Source organism: Vidua chalybeata, chromosome 1 (genome assembly GCF_026979565.1).
Source record: "Vidua chalybeata isolate OUT-0048 chromosome 1, bVidCha1 merged haplotype, whole genome shotgun sequence".
Taxonomy (NCBI): domain Eukaryota; kingdom Metazoa; phylum Chordata; class Aves; order Passeriformes; family Viduidae; genus Vidua; species Vidua chalybeata.
In genome coordinates this window covers 4,784,362-4,810,897 of record NC_071530.1, presented here as the reverse complement: position 1 = coordinate 4,810,897, position 26,536 = coordinate 4,784,362, and the positions used below count along the sequence as shown (strand labels likewise).

Genomic DNA, 26,536 nt, shown 5'->3' with positions numbered 1-26,536 from the left:
TTTGTCTTCTCCTTTGTCTTTGCCATAAGGCCTCAGACACTTCCCATCAGCCCTTGAAAGATGAAAGCCAAAAAAAAAATCACTTTGGGCAATGTGGGAGACTTCAGCATTTATTCCTGAACAATGGCGTCTATTCAAGTTTCAGACTCGCTCTGGCTGTTAATTAGGAAAGTAAACAAGAAAAAAATATAATTTAAGCCTTCAATAGATATTTGGCTTTTTAATCTCCTCTAGAGAATACTGTCAAACTCCTCTCCTGTCCAAAGCAGGGATTTGCACTTCCACACCAAGACAGCTCCCCAAACCTTAATTGGAAGTGGCATTAAGTTCAAGGCAGGCAGAGGCATAGCAAGATTCAGCAGTAGCAAAATTTCATTAAGCCAGTTTTTCACGTGTTAACTTCATTTACCCATTTAAGATTATGCATAATTTAGAAGTATTGAGCTGCTCCACTGACAGAAATATGTTCTCTGATCTCACCCGTGATTTACAGCCACACTTCTGGTCTACAGTGCCCACAAAATTACATTTGGGACCCAATATTCATCGTTTGGGCTGTGCCACTGGCCTGCCTGTCCAACTTCAGATGTGCTAATTACAGTCATTCACTCATACTGTGTCTCTAATTTTATCAAGTTGTTTTCTCCAAGGCGTAATACAAGCAGAGTTTGGATATTTAGTGTAACCAGCTGAACATTTTTTCTGCTGGATGGCTGCTTGCTTTGGGCTGGCTGTTCCAGGTCTTAACTAAAACCCTTCAATTTTGACCCTTCACAGCTGATCTGGCTCTGGCCTAAAGTTCACCCCGAGTACAGCTGCCCCACACTACAGATACAATATTTGCAGTTCAGCCATCACTTGATGTGCTTTCCTTTAGAGCCAGATACTTTAAGCTGACCCAGGGGACCAAAGTTCAGTTATTTTAAACACTTCCTCTGAGAGCATCTCAGGCATGGCTGCAAGATTTCCACCTGCCTTTCCCATCAGGCATGACCAGTATTATGACCCCTAGCATTAAGCAAAATGGGAAAACCATACAGATATTCCTAGGGATGAGGAAAGGTCCCAGCTGCACTACAGCCTTAAACTGTGTTTTCCTCAGTAGCACACGCACATCTGGATAAAATGGAACACAGCATGATGAACTCCATTAAGGAAACATGTTTCATCCCTCAAAGGCATGTCAGCTTGTCTTCTGCCAGCAGCCAAAACAGCTTTGCATCACAGGTAGGAAACCACACAACTTTCCTTCTGTATCCCACTTCTCCAAATTTCCCAGACCACTGTGCCCAGCACTATGAGATAATCCAAATCCTTTCCTATGATAAAGTATTACACAATTTTTGGAGCAGCCCCAAAATATAGGGATGAAACACATGCAAAAGTGCTGATGCATAACCACAACCTTAAGCTGCAGCAATGACACAGCTCTGATTTCTCTGCTGAAATTTGGGCAAAATGCTTCAATGAGCAGGATGAGAATGGTCACAGCAGGTTTGTCCAGTTCACTTCCAAATTATTCAATATGAATCATATTTTCTTCAAACTAGCAGTTTGAATTTTGCGAACATGGTATTTTTGCTGAGTGCACTAAAAAAAAAACCCCACACCACACTCATAAATATATTATCTCTAATCTTTACCACATCTACTAGTTTTGCTTTTCCACTCCAGCCAGCCAAATGGAGAGCCACCTCTCTTCAATACATGAAACATTATGCAGTATCTTCCAAGAAACTGAAATTTAACAGGTTTCTGCTGCTTTAACATATATATTTCAATTTCACTAGACCAGAAGATAACTAAATCAGCCAAGCAAACCTACTGCAGGTCACAGATGAGCACAGTTCTGTCAATTACTTATGGCAAAGTGAAAATTTACTGCCATATAATTGGCAAGTAAGTTGGTTTATTACTTTACTCTAAATTCCCACAGCTGCCTCAAGTCTTATCTCAAAAAACAAAGTTAAGCAACAAGCAACCAGCTATGAAATCAAAACTGTCTCCAATGAAGACAATGATTCTTGTTAAATCAGAATTTTAGTTGAGACTGGAAACTGAAATTTGAGACTTCCTTCAGGGAAAAGAATTCCACCTGAATCATTTCCATTGTTTCTTTCATTTTAATCCAAAATAACCTACAAAAGCCCGTCAGTTTGATTGAAACTATGAATACTTCTTGTATTTTCTAATTAAAGTAACATTTCGGCAAAAAAATTACCTCTTCTTGTGCAGCTGTAAGAGGACAGAAACTTACTCCAGCACAGCAGCAGCAATGCTTATAATGGCATTGTACCAGAAGAGAGCCAAGCTCACAAAATTCCCAAGAAAGAAGAGGCTGTTCCAGTTGCAGTCTGTGGCTGGGATTGTGTATATTACCCACAAGCAGTATATTCTATTTTCAGCACATATTTAGGATTGCAAACTCAGTCTTTTTAAACCAGAACAGACCAGCTTAGCATCATCTCCTACTGAACTACACCACACCTTGACACCAGGAGAAAGGAAAATGTGATTTAAAAACACAACCCAGACAAACACCAGAAACCCACGAATTTCAGTGATCTGTCAAATCACAGGCCATTAGTTAACTGGGCTTTGCCTACAGAAGAAGTTTTTCCATTATTTTTATTTCTTTTTTTAAATGAAATTACTCAAATTCAAATTTCATGATGTTGATCTTGCAGTTAACCTCAAAAAAAAAAAAAAAAAAAATCAGAGCTGGAAGGACTTTTTATTACATTGCTCAACTCTGCCTACACAGTGCTCTTGGTAATTTGTAGCTCTGCAAGAAACAAAACCAGTGGAAGTTTTCCAGCTTTCCATCAACTACACTTTGCAGCTGAATGTTGACATTTAGAAAGAGATTCCCTATATTAGAACTTTCAACACCCCAAAATCTACCCAAATTTGGCCTAGTCATTGAATGTAGACGTAGTATATAGAATATAAACATTTGAATTCTACATTTTAATAAAGCTCTCACCTTTACTTTCCTCTCTTTATGCCCTCAGCAAGTTATAGGATGAGACTTTGTGCTCAGCTACTCTGCTTCAATAACATTTTATGACAAAGTGAGAAAAACATAAAATACCTGTGGATTTGCCCGTTTTTATGCAGGTAGTCCAGTCCCTCCAGCACCTCCTTAAGGATTGTGGCTATACAGGCTTCATCCAGGACACCAGTCTTGTGTTCTCCTTTGGCCACAATGTGCTTGATAATATCCAAAACAGAGCCTAGAGAACAGTTAAACATCTAAGTTTAAACTAGAACAACTGATTCACAGTTAATTTGTGTAATTTATCATCATTTAATATACAAGAAATTCACTGATGATGGTCAGGATCAGAGTCAGAAGATGAAGCTTTTGCTGCAGGAAAGCAGAGGCAACAATGCACCCCTGGGGGCAGAGCCTCAAGGTGGGCTGCAAAACCCCTGTGAATACAAGCAACTGAGACGTTATTTGAACAAGCCAAAATGTTAAATGTACACACACATGACACTTGGAAGGTTTTTAAGTAGATACTGATGCTACAGCTGGCTTAGTGCTGAGTACTGGAGAAGCTGAAGGGGGAAATGGAAAAAGCAGGGGGCTGCCAGGACTCACAAGCTGAAGGCAACAAAAATTAGGCACTCTTTTTCAGCTCCTACAAATCCTGTGCAAAGGAGTAGCAGGAAAAAAAATCAACTGTTAAGGGCTGGTACAACCCTAACAGGAAAAAAAAGTGGAAATTATTAAATACAGAAGAAATGAAACTGAATTCTGACAATAAGTCCCTTCTTCACTGTGTACAAAACTGGAATAGCTTAGATCCTTCCCTAGAAGCATGTTTAGTCTCTCTCCCAAGCATGGTGTGAATTACATCATCTTCCATGACAAGCCAGGCTTTAGAGACCAAACCACTTCTTCAAACTGCACCCAGGAATAAACAGAACCAGTGACTCGCACCAGGCCTCTTGTGCAAGGCCCTGCTTTTCATAGACACTGGGTACTGCCCTCTTTGTGTTTGCATCTGGACTGAAGAGACTTCTCAGAACTTTTTATTGCTCCAGCACGAGATGGCTAAGCCTCTTTTCCAAAGCCTGTGCCCTTTAGCCCTTTCAAACTTGAGTTTCTATGGTTTAATGGTTGGATAGGGACTAGTAGGGTTTTTACAGCTATGGGCACAAAGCAATGTCAGCAGTTCTGGGAAGTTCCTAAAGAATGAGGAAAGCAGGCACAACTGGAGAGCACAAACTGCAGCTTTGTTTGTCTTTGAACAGGAAACTTACAGGGAAAGAACATCCCAGTACTAACTCAGCTAATTTAGAAAAGTTTAGAGAAGTTAGTTCTTCTTAACTCACAATCAAAAACATAAGAGAAAATTATTTTTGGATCTGAAGAACAGAAGCTCTCATGAATTTGGCCCATGGGAGAATTACAAGTTTCATCTTGTAAACTCCTGAAGCAAGTGAAAAATACAAAAGAGGTTTTTAGTTTGATTTTCTTTTCACCCTTCAGGTTCAGGTAGATAGAAATACCCTTCCTCTTTAATTTTTATTTTATTAACTATCCCAACTGAATTTCTAGGCCAAAACAATTGTGCAGATCAGTTTTCACTTAGAAGAGTATTTTCCTTTTGGACTCTCCTACGAAAGCAGAGCTGCAAGGTTTGAATACAAACACCATGTGGAAAGGCTCATTTTGCACAATTCAAACTGCACAGGAAACAATTACATGGGTCCACAGTGTCCCTCAGCTGGTGTAAAGCAGTATATGCTGAGCTCATCTAAAAGCTTGCTGCAGCCAGCAGAGCTATTATTTCTCACTTTCCATCTTCTCTGGCCCACTGGCACCAGCTTCACCTAGACACCAAGACATCCAGTAAACCCAGTGGAAATAAATTGAGGAATAAACTGGTTTCCCAGAACAGCAACTTTAGCTTCCTCTTACCAAAAAATCTTTGGTTAGTTCAAGATATTTGTAGAGGACACAATCTTAACACACAAGACTCTAACAAAAATAGGAAAAAACCCTAGAGGAAAGTGAAAAAAATACATAAATGAAGTTACATAACATTGCCCCAACATTTTATGCAAGAATACTCACTGTTCAGCCTGCCGTTACCCCACCCAAGCAGAGAAACACACTCATGTTTAGTGAATTTTGACATGGGTCCTGCCCAATGGTTTCACCCAGACATAACTCAGGTTGTTTTGACATATGTTGGACTTCCTTCATCTGAGCAAGGATATCTTTACTGAAGAAAGGTAAGATTTCAGATGTTGGAGATGAACCCCTTCACTGAAATCTCACCTTTATGTTCTGAGAAAATCATCTTCTGCCGTGTGCCATAAGGACTCACCTGGCCTTCAGCCTATCATATTTTCACATGTAAAGAGTACGTGCTTACTAACTTTGAGGCTTCTTATTCTGGACAAGAATTTCTATGACATCAAAAAAATCCCACCAAAGAAGCCCATCCACATCCACTGTTCAGGTTTTTCCTCTGAAATGAGCCTTAATCTGGAGAACAAACTGTCACTTGTTTTAGAAGTCCAGTGAAAATATGTGGTTCTTCACGTACTCGTTTTGTCCTCTTTCCACCCACGACTCCGTTAGCAGGCTTAGTTCACAAACATTTCCCTTCTCCTGCAAAGGGCTCAGGGAACATGAGGAGGCAGATCATATGGTGCTCAAATTCATTTGGTCAAAAAATCCTCTATTTAGCCAAGTTAGAGGTTGTATTTAACCCTGAAAGGGGGGTGGAGGGCAGACAGACAAGAGGGCATGCACAGAGTCAGCCCTCGTTGTGAAAAGGCTGATTCACACTCAGGCTATATCTGCTCCCAGTCCTGCCTGACACTTTTTAAGCACATTTATTTTAAAACCACTTTCACATTGAGATGTTCATAGAAGTGGGGGAATTTGCCAGTCCTCTACAGAAAGAAGAGCAGCAAAAAGGGATCAGCAAAATGCCCACCGCAGGAAACAACTGAGAAGCAACCTAAGAGCCACACTTCTGCTGGAAAAACTGTTCTTAGGACCATCCCCCTTTGTCTGCTCAGGGTTTGGCCACTGGCACCACAGCACCATGAAACTGATTTTTCCAACTCACAAATCAATAAGTTTCAGGGTTGGTTCTGACTCACAACTCAACTGCAACTTCATTAGGCACAGCACCAGGGAATACACAGAACAAAGCCAAGCTTCATTTGCCAGCACTGCTCCATGCAGTGTTCCAGCATTCTGGCATGGAGCAACAGAATAACCAAATCCTCAAACAGAAACCCACAGCCAAGGTAGGAGCTACTTTGAAAGGAAAAGTCATGGGAATTTCACTGTTAAGGAAAACACCTCCTGCTAGAAGGCCAGGATTGGATTGCAGCATGAGGCTGACAGATTCAATGCAAAGTTGATGCCAGAGGTCTCAGTTACGTGTGTGACACACTCACTTGGGTAAGACCTCCACTGCCTCAGGACACAGACAAATTCCCACACCAACTCCATTATACTGGACCAAGAGACTGGGGAATCAGAATCTAAAGGGGGAAATGACTCTTTTGCACAGTGGCCTGTTCCCAATCCAGCAATACAATAACTGCTAAAATTAACTGGAAACTACTGCAGCTGAACTGGAACCAGGGCTAAACCACACCAGAGGATGTGCTTAACAAACTGACCACACTGCTGAGAAACACCAGCATGACTGCAGAGACTGCCAGCTTCTGAGACAGCTTCAAACCAGTTCAGGAGTAACTGGGAAGGGAGAGCACATCCAAACACAGCTGGATCTCTGCTTACATGCAGTTTCACTATGGATTTGTGCTCCTTGTGCAAACTGCTCAATCTCACTTTAAGACAGAACCTAGTGGCCAGAGGATGAGGTTCACACTGGAAATAAGGTACCCTGCTCTGTATTAACAGTTATAAGATTTTCAAGAAGAAAACAAATCCACTACAATGTCTGCAGAAAAGAAAAAAATATCTTTGATTCCTCTCTAAAATAAAACCTCTATTTTAAATTATGCTATGAAGCACTCCGGTGTGTATTGTACATGGCATTAGGTTTGATTACAACAATTCCCCCATTTTTCTCATTAAAAATTCACAAGTAGCAAGTATGGACTCAAAGTACAGGGAGGTGAACCCTCAGTCAGAGAAAGGGAAAAAAAAAGAAATTAAGTTTGGCTGAGGCTGACTGGAAAGCTCTTCCAAGCCCAGAAGGGCCACATACCAAGAAAAGACAAAACAAGACACAGAGAAAAGGGTCAGAACTGGAGTCTAATCATAAATATAAATAATGCTGTCATTAACAAGGATGTTTAAAGAAAGCTGGTAATGAGCAACTGATCTCAAAGCCCAAAGGAAGACAAAGGAAAGGAGACAACGTTTAGTGATTGATATGGAAAAAATGCAGCTAAAACAAATTCCTGCCCATCAAATACACACTGTGCAGCACATTAACAGGAAGCCTACAGAGATACTGTGCAATCTGATAAGCATTTAGCATGACTTGTCATTCATCATCCAAGTGTCTCAGTGCACTCTGACACCAATGGTCATGGAAATGCACCTACTCAGTAAAGAGCAAGCTCTCAGTGCAAACTGTACAGCAGTTGAGAGGGAAGTGGTTTTCTGCTCAAACTCACAAGCTTCCCAGTTTGCTCCAAAAGCTGCTAATGCAGTAGCTCCTAAGGACAGCATGAGTCAGAAGGAGCCTGTACACAGACTCGCCCTCAGCTGAAAGAGCCCAACCTGTAACTACTTGTAAGAGAAGGATATTCAGATTTTGGATATTGACACCAGGCAGACCACTTGCAATGGACAGTCTTGGATCCCAGCAAAAGCAGTCTTGACTTGCACCCCACACATATCCAATAAAACTGACTCTTTCAACACCATGAATTATGTGAATTACCAAAGATTACCTATGGTGACAAAATGAGATTAAAGTTCCACAGCTCACCACCTCACTGTTGTGTCCCTACATCACTTACAAAGCCCTACTATAAAATGGGATCACTGCAGTAACTGGAAATCCAGTTTTCCAGGCAGGGTGGAGACCAAAGAGCCCGGAACTCCTTAAACCAGCTTTGCTGCTGAAGAAAACTTCTGTGTAATCGCACCCTCGGGGCAAGAAGTCCTAATTGTTCCACTGATTCGCTTTCAACAGCAAACCACCACAAACCCTGAGGCTTCCTGTTCCAAATCCAGAGCACGATTCCTTGACCTCACCTACACCAGCAAGCCCGTGGAATGGCATTTAGGAAGCCTGTTTCTGACGTTTCTCCTTAGCAGAGGAAGAAAACATCCACAGTCATCAGTGACACTGCTTAGTGCTTCAGCACACTGCGGCTGAAGCAGAGAAGAGCATGAAAACCTGAGCAGAAAGGAAAGCTTGTTTGGAACAAGATTATAGATAAATGCAGGAATATTCCAGCTGGAATTTTACATGCCCCCAGAGGAACAAAAAAATGTACAGCAGAGCTGGTTGCTATGGGAACCATATCTTGCATGTTATAATATAACTAAGTGGCAGAACCAAGATACACTTTAAGTTGAATGCAAAGAAAACTCCTCATTTAACTTTGTCTGGGAAGCAAAATGGGAAAAGGCAGGTAACAGTACCTGCATTGATTGGTCATTTGAAGGCATGGCACAAATAGGCTTGAAAACAGTGCTGAGGAATCACCACACAACTTTGTGAGAACCAAAATCTGCCCCAAACCTGACAAACATTAATGCTGAACAGGCTGAACCTTTAAGAAGGAGAAGTTGGCAGATTCACTGCTGCTTCTTTCAAGACACCTCAGCATTGGCCAGTGGTTTCAGTGAGCCTGGCTGTCATTAGAGCCAAGAATTAAATCTGCACCTTGTCAGTCTCTGGCAAACAAATGAAGAAAATGCATAAAAAGGAGGAACGGCTTGGATTCAGTACTTCTGGGACTGAGGAATACAGATACAGCTAGAGAGTAGCAAAGTAAAGGAAACAACAAGTTATTCAAAACAAAGGAAAAGACATTAACTCTGTTTAAACCTCCTCAGAGGGAAAGCTAAGGAAACATCCACTTCTTGCCTCCTTCCCCCCAGGGCATGTGCATGGATGCAGAAGAAATATGGAAAGATTAAGGCAGAAAACAAGATAATACAATAAAGGGAGCAAAACAGTCTATTGCTGTTGTGAGCAAGACATTTATAGGAGAAAATCTGAAGACAAGCTAATTTTTCATGCTTTTCTTATTACAGTTAGGAGTGGCAATGTATCTACACACTTTGCATTCTGCAATCATGTACAGTCCCTGCCATCCCCTGTTTCTGACTTACTCCATCCTTAAATGTTTGAAATTAAATTGTGTTTCTACAAATACAATCAAAACCCCTCCAGATGAATTTAAAATAGCGTATCGCTCTCCTAAGAAAATAATTCAATATAAACATGAAGATTTCTAAGGACGTGTGGTTTATGCTTTGATCATAACTCTCTGTTGGAATCAGGAGGAGCCAGATCAGAGATTAACACAGCAGAAGTAGAACAAGATGTCCTAACTCCCTGGTAGAGAACTAAGATTTGCCTACCTCTTTTGGTCTGGCATTCTGAGCTTCAGATCAAAGGTTGAGGTAAGAACTTGATTAGCTAATCTTAAAAACTTTCAGAAAAAAAAAGGTTTAACTATTTCAATACAGCAATTTCCTTAGCAGAATTCATCAGGAACCTTCAGGAGGGCAGAATATCCAAGAGCCCTATCTGGAAATGTTTCAGTATTTAAAGGATTTGCACAGTTTAAAAATATTTTGGAGGTTTCATCTGCTGCAGGCTAGGACAGGAAAAATTGTTTTGTCATGTAGCAAGTCACCAGGGCCAGCTGTTTCATAGGAGCAACTGTTTTATAGGTTATCTACAGCCATGGGTCACCTGTGAAATGAGAGCTCTTGTTAAAAGCAGGCAGAATTTAGAAGAGCAAGCAGGTCACAATCAGTAAAAGTACAAGAACAAAAGCACAGCTGCTCCTCTTCCTACTAAAAAGCCACAGGAGTTTGAGAGCAGGACTGGGCTTCAGCAGGCTTTAAAAAGGCACGAGTAAAATTCAGGACAGGAGAATGCCAGAGAGGCAAAGAGCAGGTCAGCAGCTGTCTAGAAATAGCCATTGGATTTTAGTTTGGAGTAACACTGGACTCAAAGGCTGGGGTGTCGAGTTCATGCTGCTAAGCTTAGAACCCTACAGAACTTCCAGCATTAGAGAAAAGGGTCTGTAATTTCTAATGAAGGGAACAGAAACAGCAAACACTTCACAAACCTGACACAGACACACATCACCAGACCTGAGAGAGGCTGTCAGTAACTGGACACACCAGCACCCCTTGTCTCTACCAGCTGCAGCTCATCACTGCCACGTTTCTGCCATCAGCAACTCCACACCTGCTTTGGGCTCAGGGCTTGCCAGCTCAGAGGGCTCTGAGCAGTGGCTCCCACCAGCCTGGCTGGGCTCTGGTGCACATCAGCTCCCCAGCACTACCTCCTGGCTGCTGACAACTTTCAAATATAGAAATCTCCCATCAAAAGAGTGCTTGTGGAGACAAATAGTTCTGTTTCAGTGACGATGTCAGTCAGGTAATTAAGGATCTTTGAGTGCACCCTCTGGTTGTCAGAGCAGCAAGGCACTGTTAGACAACAGCAATTCGTGGATTTAGAGTATTTCCCTTAGAGACATTTCTAAAACATTTGCATGTACGACCAGGTTAGGATTTTAACAAAAGACTGCAGCCAGAAAATAAATTAAATTGCACTTACAACAACAACAAAAAAGGCTTGCATTACAGATTGGGCTGTCTTGTGGGCTGTTTGTCAAATTAATAAGGTCAGTGTTTGTAGGCTGAAATTAAAACTAGTTTCAGCCTGAAATCACACACCACCATACACTAACAGAAGAGAGGCAATAAAATTCTGAACTTTACCCAGAATAAATTATCACAAACAAAAGCCACGATCAAAACACAGAATGGACATCAGAATGTATTTCATATGTACTTTTTGGGATGTACAAATCTTTTTGAACAGCTAATCAAAATGAACTCTGTTGTTCTGTACTCTGTTTTGGGTATGTTTTGGTGGAGGGCTTTTCGTTTGCTTGTTTGTTCTTGGTTTTGTTTTGAGGGTTTTTTCTTTGCTTTTCTTTTCTGGTTTACAAACCAGCCCAAAGGTTTTTCCTGTAGAGAAACCCAGATCATCATTTTTCCCACTGGATGACAGATGACTGCAAAACGAGCCACTTTATTACTGATAAGAACTAAGCTCAAAGGAATGAGAGGCAGTTTTAGAAGTGTCTCTTGTTACATAAATCACTCAGCCTAAGACCAACTGAAAATAGGCTCATTAAAAGGGAATGAAAATGCTCTTCAGTCAGAAAGCTCCAATCACGAGTTTCTTCCCCTGTCTTAAGATTGTGCTGTAGAATCTGCCTATGAGATCTAATATGAGATTCTTGAAGCACAGATAGAAAAAAGTGTGAAGTAAAAAGTACATGGAAGAAAACAGCTGAAAAATACCTCACAAGGTGACCTCCTGCTTAGAAAGGTCATTCTCAAACTCTTTCTATTTACTTTAGCAATTCCTCCAGCCTTCAAATGATTCCTTTTAAGTGAGAAAATTTAACACTGACTCACAGAAATGCTGGGGAGAGGGAAGAATTACACTCTTACTGGTCTGTCTTCTACTGTATGACCCTACTCTTCAACATATGAAACAGAATAAGAAGCAGGGAGATTTCCTAGCACTCCTTTACTGCAAATCCCCCACTAAATACCAGAGCTGCACATGGGTCAATTATCAGGCTGAAGAACATAAAAGCCCATTCAAAGAGAATATTAAATGAGAAGCAGGTCATCATTCACACCAGCAAGAGGCTGGTTCTGAAGCAATAATTAGTTTTCCAGAAATTTTCCAGTGTAGTCATTACATCTGTGTTGTCCTGATAATGATGGTCTGACTTTTCCCCAGCTTTATACAAAAAAAAAAACCACACACACACAAAAAAAAAAAAAAAAAAAAAAAAAAAAAAAACACACAAAAAAAACCACTCCACACAAAATTGAGAACAGAGACAAATTTGGAGTTTCAAGGATGAGCCTCATCGTGACAGAAAACTGCTGTGAAGTGATGGAGGCAGCTGTGCATTTTCTTCAAAGAGGTTGTATACTCTCCTGGAAAAGGCCAAACCCATTGCTGCTGCCTCTCCAGCACCCCTGAAATGCCATTTCCTCATGTTGTGGAAACTTTCCCATAGATACACTTTCTATACACACAGCAACACTGCTTGCTCTAAGCTGGCAGGGGATTCTTTTCCACTCACAAACAGTCATCACATCTTTAATGACCTGTTACACATCTCTAAGAAAACAGAGAGTATTGCTTAATGACACATGAGCACATGAGACATTAAAAACCCTTTGAGACAGACTTAAGGCTGGCATGGAATTTGATTTTTCCCAAGAGAACTGCTGAAATTCTCTAAAGAACACCTTCAAAGAGACATGTTTTATGGTCATTGTTGAGCTCTTGTAAAAAATGCAAACAGGTTTAGCCAGATTTTTCCACATCATCTCATGGCATTTTACAGTCCACAAAATTAAGCCAAGAATAGAGAAGCCAGGTTGGGTTTTTTTTTTCAAATGCAAGAAAATAGGGGTTATTTTTTTTTTTTAGTTTTCAATTCCTGTTTGCTGCACTGCCAGGAAAATGAAGTCTTCCTAAAGACAGGCCCAAGATTTAGCAACAGCCTTTTGTGTTAACATCCAGAACTTGATTCCATTTCTTGTCTCAACTGTAACTTAAACAGGGATCCTGGAAAATATTATGACTTCAAGTAAAACATTACTGATACAAAATTTTCAAACTCACTCTCTCAAAAGAAGTTATTTCTCCAGTGTCTGAGAGAATAAATCCAAAAAAGGGAAGTTTTTCTGGCTGTGTTAACCAGGCAGTGATTTTCAAAAGCCAGTTAGGTGTTACTACTGATGGACATAACATGAGAAGCTATTTCTGAGCTGAATGGGTTACCATCAAATATTATTCATACAGAATGGCTGGAAAGATGCCTGGTAGAAAGGGACCTGGGGGGTGCTGGTTGACAGTGGCTGAACATGAGCCAGAGTGTGGCTCTTGTGGGCAGATGGGCAAGAAGGCCAATGGCACCTGGCCTGGGTCAGCAATGTGGCAGCAGGGCCAGGGCAGGGATTGTCCCCTCTACTCAGCACTGGAGAGGCCACACCTGTAGTCACTTTTAGGCCCCTCATGACAAGGAGGACACTGAGGTGCTGGAGTGTGTCCAGAGAAGGGAACAGAGCTGGGGAAGGGTCTGGAGCATAAGGAGTGGCTGAGGGAGCTGGGAAAGGGGCTCAGCCTGGAGAAAAGGAGGCTCTGGGGAGGAACCCTGTGGCTCTGCACAGCTCCTGACAGGAGGGGACAGCCAGGGGGTCAGGCTCTGCTCCAAGGGAACAAGCAGTAGGACAAAAGGAAGCTGCCTCGAGTTGCACTAGGGGAGGTTTGGATTGGATATTAGGAAACATTTCTTCATGGAAAGGATTGTTCAGCATTGGAACAGGCTGTCTGGGAGGTTGTGGAGTCACTATCCCCACAGGTGTTTAAAAGATGTGTGGATGTGACACCTGGGGACAGGGTTTTAGTGGTGAACTTGAACCCCCAGTGCTGCGGTAATCGTTGGACTTTCTGATCCTAGAAGTCTTTTCCAACCTAAACAACTCTACAATTTATGAAATGCCTTAATTCACAGGTGGGAACCTTAAAAGGTAAAGAAGGGAGAGAGGAAGGAGGGAGGGAGGACCGGTTTTATGCTGCCTTTAGGGTAAAGAAATTGGACCACTCACCTCCACTAAGTAACTTCATCACCAGCCAAAGCTCATCTTTCACCACAAACGATGTGTAGTAAGATACAATGTTGGGGTGATGGCACTGACTCATGGCTTGAATTTCTTTCTGTAGAGAAAAATAAAACATTAGCAGTTGAACAGTAATAATCACCCCTCGGGCACAGAAGTTATATTCCTCAAAACACTGCAAGGGTGCAAAGAAAAAGGATACCTTGAAGGTAAATGTAGAAAGTACAGAAATACTGTAAACACTCAGGCTGCATTATACTAGAGCCAAAAGGTATTTTAGGGTGTTCTTCCTGTCTGTCTACAGGAAGAAAAAGTTAACCAAAAAAACCCATGGTAAGGACATCAAAGTGGTGGCAATCAAAATACCTCCACGCAGCTACAAGAGAATAGTCCCAAAAATTCCCTCCAGTTTGTGACCCAGGAAGTTCATGCTGACTTCTCCTTTCAGTAAAACACTATGCAACAGATGCCTAATCTGTTAAAGACTATCATTTGGATGAGAAAGGGAAATACTGGCCTCTGGGGGAAAAATGCCTCTTATTCCTAATGTTTCTTCCCAGCAGAAAGCAGATGGCTTAGCTCAATTAGGTTGAAGGCACAAAGGACAGCTGTATCCTTTGTCACACTGGAAGCAGAGAGAGATCACTTTGAGATTAGAAAGTCAGTAGCTACTACCAATTGAGGACAATATGAAATATGTTGAGAGATTAAATAGTTTTGAGTTTTGACTGTGCTTAGTCTTAGTTTTGGTGATGGGTTCAGGGCTGAGGTTTTCCAGGTTATAGAGGGAACAACACCACAGAAAACATTGATTGATTTCATTATGCAAGCACAAATCACCACTTTGGACAGAAAAACTCACAGTTTCTTAGCTGTCCATAGACAAAAGCCATCCACTGAGCCAAGCCAGGCACCCTGCACTGCACCCAGCTGAGCCTTTGTGCTTCAGCCAAGTCCCCCAACCTGACAAATTGTACCCACCCCAGACACTCATCCTCTCATACTCTGAACTTCTGCTCTCAGCTACAGCATTCCTCCATAGGACACACAGAAGGAGGAAAGCACAGGCCCTTCACCCCTGATCCTTCCCTCCCTCTAAGCACAAGACTTCCCTGGAACTGAAGTACAAGAAAGAGCTCTGAGAAGAATTCACTTGTGCCCAGGACACCCCACAAATGCAGCACATTTTCCTCCTGCTCCTGTACAAAGCTCTGCTTGTGACTGAGTTCAGAGCAAAGCCACTGCTTCCCCTTGGCAAGGCCTGAGCTGGCAATCACAGCTCCAAAGGAACAGGCTCATGTTGATTTATCCACTTAGCTCTGCTTTTCAGGGAGTAGGTGCCTTTGAGGAATCCAAAGCAATTGGTTCCTCTTTCTGCTTCCCCAGGAGAGGCACCAACTTTCCAGGAAACTTAACAAGCAGATTAAAGAAGAATCCTTCTAAACAGGAAAGGATATTTGAAGAGGAATAAGCTATTCATCTCCATGTAGCATACTCTGACTAAAAAACACTCTGTGAAAATAAATACAGCCTAAAACAATATATTTTGCTTACTCTGACAGCTCCAGCTCTCTTCCTTGCAAACTTTCACTTGTGTCAAGTCATTTTTCACAAAGGAAATAAATCAGCAACTTTGGAGTTTTCTTTGATTCTCCATAGTTCTCTCTCTGAAAATTAAAATATACTACACAAGATCAATTGGCACCAGGGGAAACCAAGGTGGAAAGCAGCAAGCAAGGACTGGTAATCCATCCCATCAGCCAGACTTACCCCAAATCCAACACTCTCATAAAGTATTAGAGGAGTTGGCTTTATATTTTCTCAGCTAGACTGCTCAAAATATTTTGAAGCAGTTTCCTGGGAGATCAAGAGAGTAATATGAGAAATGTATACAAACATTGCATATTTAATATGTATTTGTATATGCTACTGTAGTACAGGAGGCAATAAGACAAAGTCTGGACCAAGTTTACTTAAGATCCTAGACCTAGATCAGATTTTTGCTATTTAAGCAGCCCTATACTACAGAATTTTTCAGACATTTGGTGGCAGTTAACATTTTATTATTATTTTCTAAGAACTTCTTCTCTCATTTGCTACCACAGTTTGCTCCCTGGGCTGGGAAACACAGCTAAAAAAAAAAAAAAAAAAGAAAAAAAAACTGAAGTCTGTCATGTGCACCAAAGCATAAAGAGGGAAAATAAATAATCACAAACCTGATCTGTGCAATTAAACACCTCTGTCAGCCAGTGGATGTATAATACAGGCAGATTAATCCATTTCTCACACAGTGTAGCACAGCTCTGAATAATTAATTGCATCACAGCCCACGATTTTCAGTGTTTTTACATTATTACCAATCAGAAGGAGCAGCAGCCAGGCGGACTTTCCCTCCCACCCACAAACCCCCATTTCATTTTCAGCAGTTTTCGAGGCTAATCTCACACTGGCTACATCAAAGCTTGGTTTCTGTTCTCCCCCAAAGAGAGTACCAACATCCTGAAAGCTCAACCCATACAACTGTTTAAAGTGATAGTGGCAAATCACAGGGGCTTTGTGGTTAAAATGTTTCCTGGCATAACTGAAACCAAGCCAATTCTGTCATCTATCCACAGCCTGCTCCAGCAGTACAAATGCAGGGGCTAAAGGGCTGCAGCTAAAGCAGGGATCCCACTCAAGGATCACTGGGCAGCTCTGCTCAAAAACAGAGTAGGAAGGGATAAAATGCAGCAAAACAGCCATTTTGTGTGTAGTAAGCTCAGTTTAATACTGTTCCCAAAGCTTTTGGGAGAGTTTGCTGCTCATCAAACACAACAAAGTCACAGCAGGTAAAGGTTTCCTCTTCCCACTTCCCTAATAAGATTGCTATCCCCAGATAACAGAGTTACAACTGTGCTTCCCATATTTTCCCCAGCATCAAAACTATATTGGAAGACTGCTAATAAAAATCTCAGTGACTTCCTCACCTCTGTGATAATTTATTTGGGCTGCTTTATACAAGGTTGCTTTATTCCCTCTCTGCCAACAGCCATGGGTCACTTGATACAGACCCCCAAGCCATCCATAGATGCAATGGGTGATAAGCAGCTTTTCCATCCAACACCCCTCACACTCCATGGCTTCAGTGATGAGAGACAGCCTTCCTGCCAATTCCCATCAATTCCTCTGCTTTCTGCTCAGCTATGGAGAATGAATTCCCGACAAAAACATGTCTAGACACAGGCAATGGTCTGGAAATGGTTACATGCTCACCCTGGGCGAGATATTAAAAATATCTGTATTGTCAAATACCAAAAGCAAATAGACTGGGATTAGCTCTAAATGCCTCCATGGCTTCCATTAAGGGTTCTGACAAATGTTTTCAGTACTTCTACAGGCAATAAAAGAAACATTTCAAGGCTTGCAAACAGTCATAAAAGTGCAGTGAAGTACAATCTAGAATCATAATCAACCTATTAGTCTCCTGTAAGTCAGACATACTTCTGAAGACCAGCTATTTTGGATGAGGGTTTATTTGCCCAGTGACACACAATTGAAGTTTGAATTAATAGGAGCAGGTAAGGCTGTGTTTTAGCTACCAGCTCAAGTTTCTTAATGGTATTTTCTTTTCATATCACCACCTTTTACTCTGTGTTTACCTGCCCCTGAGGCTTGCTTCAGAGGCACTTGCTCTCAAATGCTAGGATAAAAATTATGCTTTATTTAGTTTTACTTCCTACATGTTGACATGAACTCCAGAGATATAGCACAGCAGTAGAGTGCTTTCATGTGGCTACCTTCAACTTCAGAGGAGTCCAGAGAGCTGTCAGCATGGCTACCCTGTTTGAAGAGAATCACAGCCATAAGAGAAGTGGGGAGGGAAAGCATGGCTGGGGCAGAAATCAAAGCAGGTCAGATGTGATCACCCCTTGAAAACACCAGTGCTTCAACTGTGGCTGGCAAAGACCTTATACCATGAGATTTCAGCTGAGAGATAAGGCATTAAAGATTCTCTTCATCCTTTTAAAGCAGAATTTAGAGCTCCAGTCCTACAGGCAGCCATAACCATTCACATTCTGCTCCAAATGAAATTTTAAGTTTAGCTAAAAGATTGTAAAATTGACAATAATAATTCATTTGCCTTTTGAGGTAGCAACACAACTAAAAATAAAAAACAAACCCAAACATGTTCTTCAAAATTAACTCAATAGACATTTTTTAAGGTGGGAGAAAGCACAAAATCAGATTCTGATTCAGCTCCCACTCCTTGGATTATCCAGTTCAACTCCTTGCCTTAAGTTGTTACAGGAGCAAACTGGCATGAGTGAAGAGGGGTTAGACTAGCCCTAGAACAACAGTGGAAAAGAAACAATTCTGAAAGGAATAAACACAGTTCATTCATTAAGTAATCTTCAGTGATGGGAACAAAATAGTCCCATGGCAAGTCATTCAGCAGTTGTCCATTTTAATGGCTACTCTTCAGACTCATTCAATGGTCAGTCCCTCTTTCAAAGTCTTCAGCATCAGTGAAAATGTACTGAAGGAAGCAGGTGTTTCTGAACTGTTGTGGTGTAGCAATTCCTAAATGGCCATTTTTTATTGGTTTCAGCCAAAAAGCAAATGGGTGAGTGACTGCCTCCCTCTCACAGATACAAGCAAGCCAGCTTTACCCACATCCCCAACTAACCTATCACTGATGCTTACAGTTGTTCAGGTCAATACCCAGTGCTTACAGCTCAACAATGCTTTCAATGTCATTAGTGCCCACAGACAGCTGCAAACTCTCTGAAGTTCTTTACAAGCACCATCTCGTGCTCGTCCAGTCCAAGAGAGGGAACACATCGGATGTTCAGGATTTCACTCACCATTAATTATAATGTTCATAGTGAACTTTACACAAAAAACCCCAAAACAAAACCTAAACCAGTCCAGTAATTAAGACTTCTGTTGCTGCTTTGATAAACAATACAACCAAGCTGTACCCAGCATAGGTTTAAGTCTTAAGCTGCAATCCCAACATGCAAGGAACACGTAACACAGCAGGTCAAATAATCATGCAGAAACCACATGTCATTTATCAGATTCCCTGGCACTGACACTTGGGGACTTCTTTTCCCTAGAGCAAGTGTGAAGGTCTCAGCCCTGGAAATGGAATTATAATGGCAATTCCTATCAGATGACAGACATGGATGAAACATCTGTACTACTTCCACAGCAATCTGCTGCTTTGTCCCCAACAACCTTATAGTCCGGTTAAACCACTTGTAGGAAGTGCTCCATCAGATCAAAGGCAGTTCAATATCCTGTCCAAGTCTTCAAAAGAAGGTGTAAAAACTCTATAAAAAACAGTTACACAATTATCTGCCCAGAGGGAAGACTTCTGACTAAGCCTGGGCAGTTAACAGTTGGCTTATGATTTAAACCAGGGGAGTTCATAATCCTTTTTTTGAATCCTATCTAATTCAACCTTCTCAACTATAGGTTGATTTATTTAATCTCACGCAATGTTTGATCTCCATGCTATTGGCAGCCAAGTTCCCTGGGTTATTTCCATGAAATTCTAAAGGACATTTCTGTTTAAGTGCAGTTCAGTTTGTTCCCTCAGCCTCCTTAACTGCCCTCTGGCCATAGCACTGAAAGAGTAGTACACTCACCTCTTGTGTGCAACCTGTCAAGCGCAGGGCAATCACTCTCTGGAGTAGGAAGAATTTGGAATCTTTCTAGGAACAGCAACGCCACATCTCCCATTCTCTTTCCTGAGCCTGTCTCCTGTTGAATCATCTTAGGGAATAAACAGGCAGCATTTCCCCCTAGCTGGGAAAGCCCAATGTGAAATATCCCATAGCTAATGTTTCCCTCTCTGCTGTTCAACATTCCTGGTAACTGTTAAGCTGACAACCCACGTCATCTGCTACTCATGGAGAAAAAAATCTCCATCTGGATGAAAGAAAACTCAGCTTTAATTACATGAAAATGAAGTAGAGTTTGTAGAACAGAGCTGGGATTTAAGGCCTTTTAGATCTGTAATTCTTTAAAACAAGAAAACACAAGAAAAAAGGCTGGAAGCATGGTTATTTTGAGGCAGATGTTCACCACTGTTTCAGGGATTGGCAACAGTAGCAAAGCAACCAGCATCCCCCAATGGAAAAGAGTCAGAGCAAAACACAGCTCTGAATGGTGTGCAGCTGTGAAATACAGCACATGAGCAAGCAGACTGTTTGCAAACCCACACCGGTGTGGCTGCTAACTACTGTGGGTTGCAAGACAAATAAAAAGTGGAACTTCAGCAATAAATCAAAAAGTCCAAAACCATTTGTATACAACACTGTATTTGACCACCTCTCCCTTCACTCCACTCACAGGCACACCCCTGAGCAAGAACCCATATAAGCTACATTGTACTTCTCTGTCAGATGAATCCCACAGGCAAGCTAGGAAAGATCTGTGAGCATTCAAAAATGTACAGGAAAAAAGATGAAAATGAAGCATGAAAATAAATTCCTGACAAATATCACCTAATTCAGTAGCTGGGTTAGAAAGAGGCACATCTCTGCATACCATTACTCCTGCTGTCTACGTTCTTTACAGCAATTAGCACTTCAGCTGAAGAGCTGAATGCCCTTGACTCGGCCTGCTCATGATTCAACAAAGCTGGCCCTTCCTGCATTTTCCATACCCCATAGCAGCAATAAATAAATTTAGTGCATTAACCTAGAATGTCATACAATATATGCAAAGTGTGCAGTTTATTCCTGACCACCCACACGGCTCAAATGTATATTGAGATAAAAGGATCAAGATCAATATCTTTAATGAGCCAAGTCATAGCACTTACTCTAAGCACAGCATCTCCAAAGCAAGGATGTGATCCCAGATTTCCTGGCCTCTGGACGCCTGCTAGGCTTAAAGGAAGCTCAAGGCCACTCATCCATCCATCCAGCTGGTGATAGAGCCACTTACTCTGCATTTCCCACTCCAAATTAACCTTTCTCTTCTCCTCCATCCCAAGAACTAACTACAAGTGCAAACCACTAAGCAGTACAGACATTGAAAGAGGTGTACAAGAACCAAATCATCTTTTTAAGGATGGCAGTATGGCTTGCTGGTCTCCCTACCCTCTCCCAGGCAATGTGAGACTGCTCTACCCTCTTGGCTATGCAGCTTCTGGGAATAAGGAAGCTTGTTTCAACAGAGAAATCTGCAAGTGTGAGGCACTGCAGAAAAATAATTATAAAATAATTTAAGCACAATTTTCCCTTTGCTATCACACTGCCCAATGAGTTGGCAGTGCTGTAACCCAAGAGCACTCTCCTGACCCCAGGCAGGAAAGCAGAGCTCAGCAAAAGCTGACTGCTGTGCCCAAATGCCTTCAGTGCAATAGAAGCCCCATGAAAGCCCCAGTCTGTGATTTTAACTGCACTGGAGAAGAGGAGAAAGCGAGGCAGGAGCATAACATACCCCCAGTGTGAACTCATCATATTTGTCTTTGTATTTGCTTCTTAAAACAACTGTAACCTACAACCATCTATAGTTAACTTTTTTTTTTTTTTTGAGTGAGGAAGGTGCAATCCTGCAATATTAAGTAGTTGCTCAGAAAAGTTAATTAAACTAATTGGGAAAACAGATACGGAAACAAGATAAAAAGAAGTGAAGCACACAAAGCTAGGAAATCAGGAACTTCCATTCTTTTGGGTCTTGCACTGAGAAACAACACTGGTGGTCCAACAGACTGACAAATTCAGAACCAACCCAAGGAAAACACTTTTCACACAACACAGCTACCTCAGCAACCCCTGCTCCTGCTCCTGGAAGCTGCTACAGCTCAGAACCATCTTCATGCCCTTCCACCCCTCCATGCCTTTTAAACTCAAGAATACTTAAAACTGCATACTTAAGCCCAGAGAAGGACCCACACCAGATCCGGTCACAAAACTGGAAGCTCTGGAGAGCTGACAACAGCAATACATTGCAGGCCCACCCATAACAGGAAAAGTCATTGTGAGGAACAGGTCAGTCAGAGACCTAAATATGCAATTAGAAGTACTTTTCTAAAATTACACATCAAGTCTCTGCAGTGTCCCTTTCTGAACTTAATGTTTTTAGTCAGAATTGGCAATTACTCAAAGAATCATAGTCACAATTACTACATCCTGATAATGCAGTCAGGAATACCACTGAGGCAGGGTAGTATGGGCAAGCCACACAAAAGGCTTGAAAAGGATACCAAGGATTGGTATAAGGACAAAAAGACCAACTGTGAGAAGAGATCTTGAACTCCTACACTAGCATGAGCCATAAGAGGATTTGAGCACAGGCCATCTTGAGTCCTACACGCGACCCTCCACAGGAGCACTGGCAGCCTGAATGGAGCCTTTCCTCTTAACCAGGGCAGATTTGCAGATACTCATAATGACAAAAATACCATTAGATACTAGATGGAAACTGGAAATATGTTTCAGATGATTTGCTGAAGTTTGTACAAATGTAGAGGTAGCAGGACTCCCAGATTCTGTTTCTGTTTACCTTCTAATTGCAAGCACCAAAACAAGTGCCTGAGGTAAACTACAGAAGTTGTTGAGGGGGGACAGAAAGACAAGGCAGCATTATTAAAATCCTAGAGAGGTGCTTCAGAAGAAAAGATGGCCTCATCTCCATAATGCCAGTATTTTCTGTGGAAAATTTTGCCCCAAAGAGCTTTCTCATTGTAGTGGAGACACCTGAATGTTCACAGGAATGTCTGTGTCTGCCTGGCTTAAATTCAGGGACCTTCCAGATGTGAGGTGAGGTGAATGAAACAACCACGGCACTGCAGAGGCACCAGCTCACACACACACAGAGAAGAAAACCAAACCCAAACACAGGAGCCAGATGAGAAAAGGAAAATTTCAGTTACCACAGCTACTGCAAAATTCTGCTTTTCATTGAGACAACCTTGAGAAAAGAGGCACAGAGCAGCAGAAAATTACAGTGCTGCAGCTCCAAAGGACTCTGTCTCCTGCCCTGAACTCAGAATTATGGGGTTTTCCATATGGGAGCCTGCAATATGTTAGTGATCCCTTTAGCTGGCATCAGTACCAGAAAGAGATTAGGAACAACAGCTAATACACTCAGTTTTTCTCTACAGGTAAATGGAAAAAAATGTAAAGAACTGCAGGAAAGGAAAAGAAAGTAAAGCCATTCCCTCAAATTTTAAATGTTCTGAAAGCATGTAGCTCTGGATCGCCCTCAAACTTCAGAGCTCTTGTGGGTACAGCAGAGCTTCACACTTGCACATTAACTCAGTTCAAAACAAAGGGATTATACAAAGTGCTGAGCTCTAAACAAACAGTCTGAAGTTTTGCAACAGTTGATCTTTTTAACATTTTAAGTACCATGTCCCACAGCCAGGACTACTGAGCTGCCTCTAATGAAGTCAGTCGAGTTCCCTCACCTTCACCCCACCTCAAGGAAGGTTTTAAGACACTTGGCAAAGAGACATCTCAGAAATAACTGAAATACAACTCCCCAGACAATTCTGATTGCATACCAGGAGTTCATCCATGCTCGTCTGACACTTCTCAAGATTGATCCGTTTAATCGCCACCTTCTCCTTCTTCGGAGCGCAGAAGGCTGCCTGGACCACCGCAGTCGCTCCACTCCCTGGGGGGAAAAGAGAGAGTTACCAACACCTTAGGGGCTTCAGCAGGAAGGGAGGGAGGCCAGACAACAAAATTCTCAGTGCCAGCTAGCACAGACAGCAGAGCCAGGTAAAAACCCAGTGAAAGCACTCTAGGCACTCCCCACTGCGCAGCTCCATGGGTTGGCTCAGCCATCACATCCAAGTGCTGGGCAAACTGAAGGAAAACAAGTGGATCTTTATGATCCCTTCCAGGGATCATTACAGCTCTGCAGACCAAAAACCTTCTCCAGACTCCAGCTTCTTTATAAAAGAGTGATTCTACTAATGTACTTTTAAAAGATATGTCACTGAGGTCACACAGACTTTTAACCTGATGTGTTCACCCAAAGTGTCAAAACAAGCCACTCTTTGCTACCTACACTAATGAGATTTTTCAAGTATTTTTATGTACTAACTGCTGTTCTCATGTGTCCTCATTTTATGCAAAGACACGAGGTGGGTTTCATTCAAGCAGGTTCAGCTCCAGCTCTCACACACTGCCTCAGTTTCTGGGTTGAAAACCACAGCCCCAGAACATTTAAATTCCAATAGGGAAAAAATACCACATTTTAACATACAGTCCTTCAAACTGCTACAAGTAGGGAGTTCTGGATTTAAAGTACCCAGCATCATCATATCCTCTGACATGCAAGGGAGTCTGCAATAGTGAGACTTAAAATCTATTTAATGTTAAGTTCATTCTTGTTGGCTTCCAGAAGCTGTTGCAACATTTACCTCTCATCATTAGGACGCTTTGTTGTTTTACTTTCTACCTTCATCATGGTTCCCCACATTTACACACTTCACTGGAAAGGAGTAAATCCACAGTAATAAAAAGGGGGTAGGATATGTAGAAAATAGCTCAAGTGTTCCTATTGCAAATACCTAAAAAATGCTAATAAAAATAAAGATAAATGCAAACAACTATTCTGTATTTTGGTGTAACACACCTATTTTAGCAGATTTTCCTATTTTTAACACTATAAAAACTACTTCCAGATTCTGCAATTCAGGTAAAGCACATTTTTGCAAGCTTTGTGATTTTTTTCTAGTACATTCACATAAACTGGGGGCAAAAACTTTCATTTTCAAACAAAGGCTACTGAAGCTCCCTACAATCACTATCAAGAGTCTTCTCACACCAAGTTGCACCAACTCAAAGTTCCAGGTGAGGGAAAGAGCTTGAAACTCAGCCCTAAAAGACAGAGGAAAAACTGCTCCATTTGAGTCACACTGAAATAAATTGAAAAGCCCTGAACTGTGGGACTCTGCTCCTCTAATCTTCAACAAGCACCTGCTACAGTGGGAGCTACAGGACTTTGACTTCACTTTATATGGCATGGCCAGTGCACCCTGGACATCAGCATCAGCTTGCCAGGACTCCCTGTACTCAGGAGTTTACATTTTAATGGCAGAAGGCAGAAGTGTGCACAATACAGAATGCTAATGTTGCTAAAGCTTTATTATTTCCCAAAGCAAATGGGTTTTTAAGAAGGTCAAGACTTAGGCCATTTATTACTTGCACATATTGCTTTTCAGGGACTATTCATAGCACAAGGCAAAACAAAGTTATTAGGAAAAGGACAGCAATAACAGCAAGAATATTTTAAAAGGGCTTTGAAAACTAAGTTTGATTGCTGTAAGCAGGTTCTAGAGCAAATAACAGATGATGGAAAGGTCTATGCAGATACTTAATAGAAAGAGCAAGAAGGGGAGGTTTTGACAGCAAAGTTTAGTTAGACTGCCAGGAGCATGGCTGAAATACACAACATTAGCACAGGACAAACACCCCAAAAGCAAAGCTCCATATGTACTCCCAGTAGTCACTCTGCCCAGCAGGTGCAGGAATCCAGCATGAAAGCAGCAGTCCCAGCATAAATGAATTCCCACTCACTGGGAATCCTGGGTGGCCCTGACCTACTCCTCTTCACCTAGTACTGCTTCTCTTGGTTTGTTTCTGCTGCTTCTTCGATGGGGAAAAAAAGTAAAAACATAAGGGCTCAAGACAAAGAGAGCAGCACACACAGAAGTAGTGACAAAAGGCAGAAGTGAGTCTGCACTTCCTAGCACTGCTGGTCTCCCTACAGCAATAGCCTTTTGGAAGTCAGAACAAAAAACAAACACTGTATCGGTTCTTTGGAAAGAGTTAGGTCCCAGAAGAAATGTTGCTGCTGACACATTCAAAGAGCCAGTATTATGATTTGTTTCTTTGGATGTCTTAGTGCATAGTAATAGAGGCTGAAAACACAAGTCAGATGCTGGAAGAATATATGACTGTGCACCTCAGAGGATTGTCTTGTCACACAATCCTTTTCACTCCCCAGTTGGTTTCTCAGTGTGTATTTATACCTCTAAAACTACCTGTCCTCATAAGCACAGGTATCCGTGTTCAAAGACTCTTTCTGGATATCTCAGACACTCAATAGTGTCAGCATACTCTTGCTTCCCCCTACAGCATGATGTCCCAGGATTTCCATGCCAGTTAAACCCAGTTTGTGTAAGCAAACTGGCAGAGGTGCTTCTTACAATCCAGATGCAACATCATTACTGTGAACCAAGTCCTTCACAAGATGAAGTCCAGGGCTTTAAAGAAGTCACCACACAAAGAATAGCTTTGTGTTTTATTCTTTTAGGATGTTACTACCAGAAACAATAGATGCAGCCTAATTAAAAGCAGGACCACTCATGCAACAGCTCCTTTCCAGTCCTCAAGTCTGCAGGACCAATGCTCACTAGGACTTCAGGGCAAAAACTGCTTTTCACTAAGTGCTGGACAATGCCCTGGCCTACAGGGACCCGATCTGTTATGAGTGTATGGCATTATTTGAACAGTAATGAAATCCCAAACTAAATCCTTCTGGGCACATGGCAGGGAATCATCTGAACTCGAGACTCCTCCCATTTAATTCCCTGCTGCTCCTACTTTTCTGGCAGCTCTCTTTAGTTCGATCACCACCTGCTCTCCCCACTCCCCCCTCTCCCGCTAATTCATCATTTCTTTCAGCTCCTCTGTAGCACTAATT

The 26,536-nt window shown here is 41.8% G+C and overlaps 1 protein-coding gene across 1 annotated transcript in view; it reads right to left on the bottom strand.

The window, feature by feature from the left end:
• The window catches only part of OXSR1 (oxidative stress responsive kinase 1), a 95,025-nt gene that overhangs the window by 51,966 nt on the left and 16,523 nt on the right, over positions 1–26,536 (bottom strand). The window contains exons 2-4 of the mRNA XM_053936167.1: positions 23,382–23,494; positions 13,865–13,973; positions 3,095–3,236 (exon numbers count right to left, since the gene is read on the bottom strand). Of these exons, the coding sequence (XP_053792142.1) occupies positions 3,095–3,236; positions 13,865–13,973; positions 23,382–23,494 (364 nt within the window). The remainder of the gene's footprint in view (positions 1–3,094; positions 3,237–13,864; positions 13,974–23,381; positions 23,495–26,536) is intronic.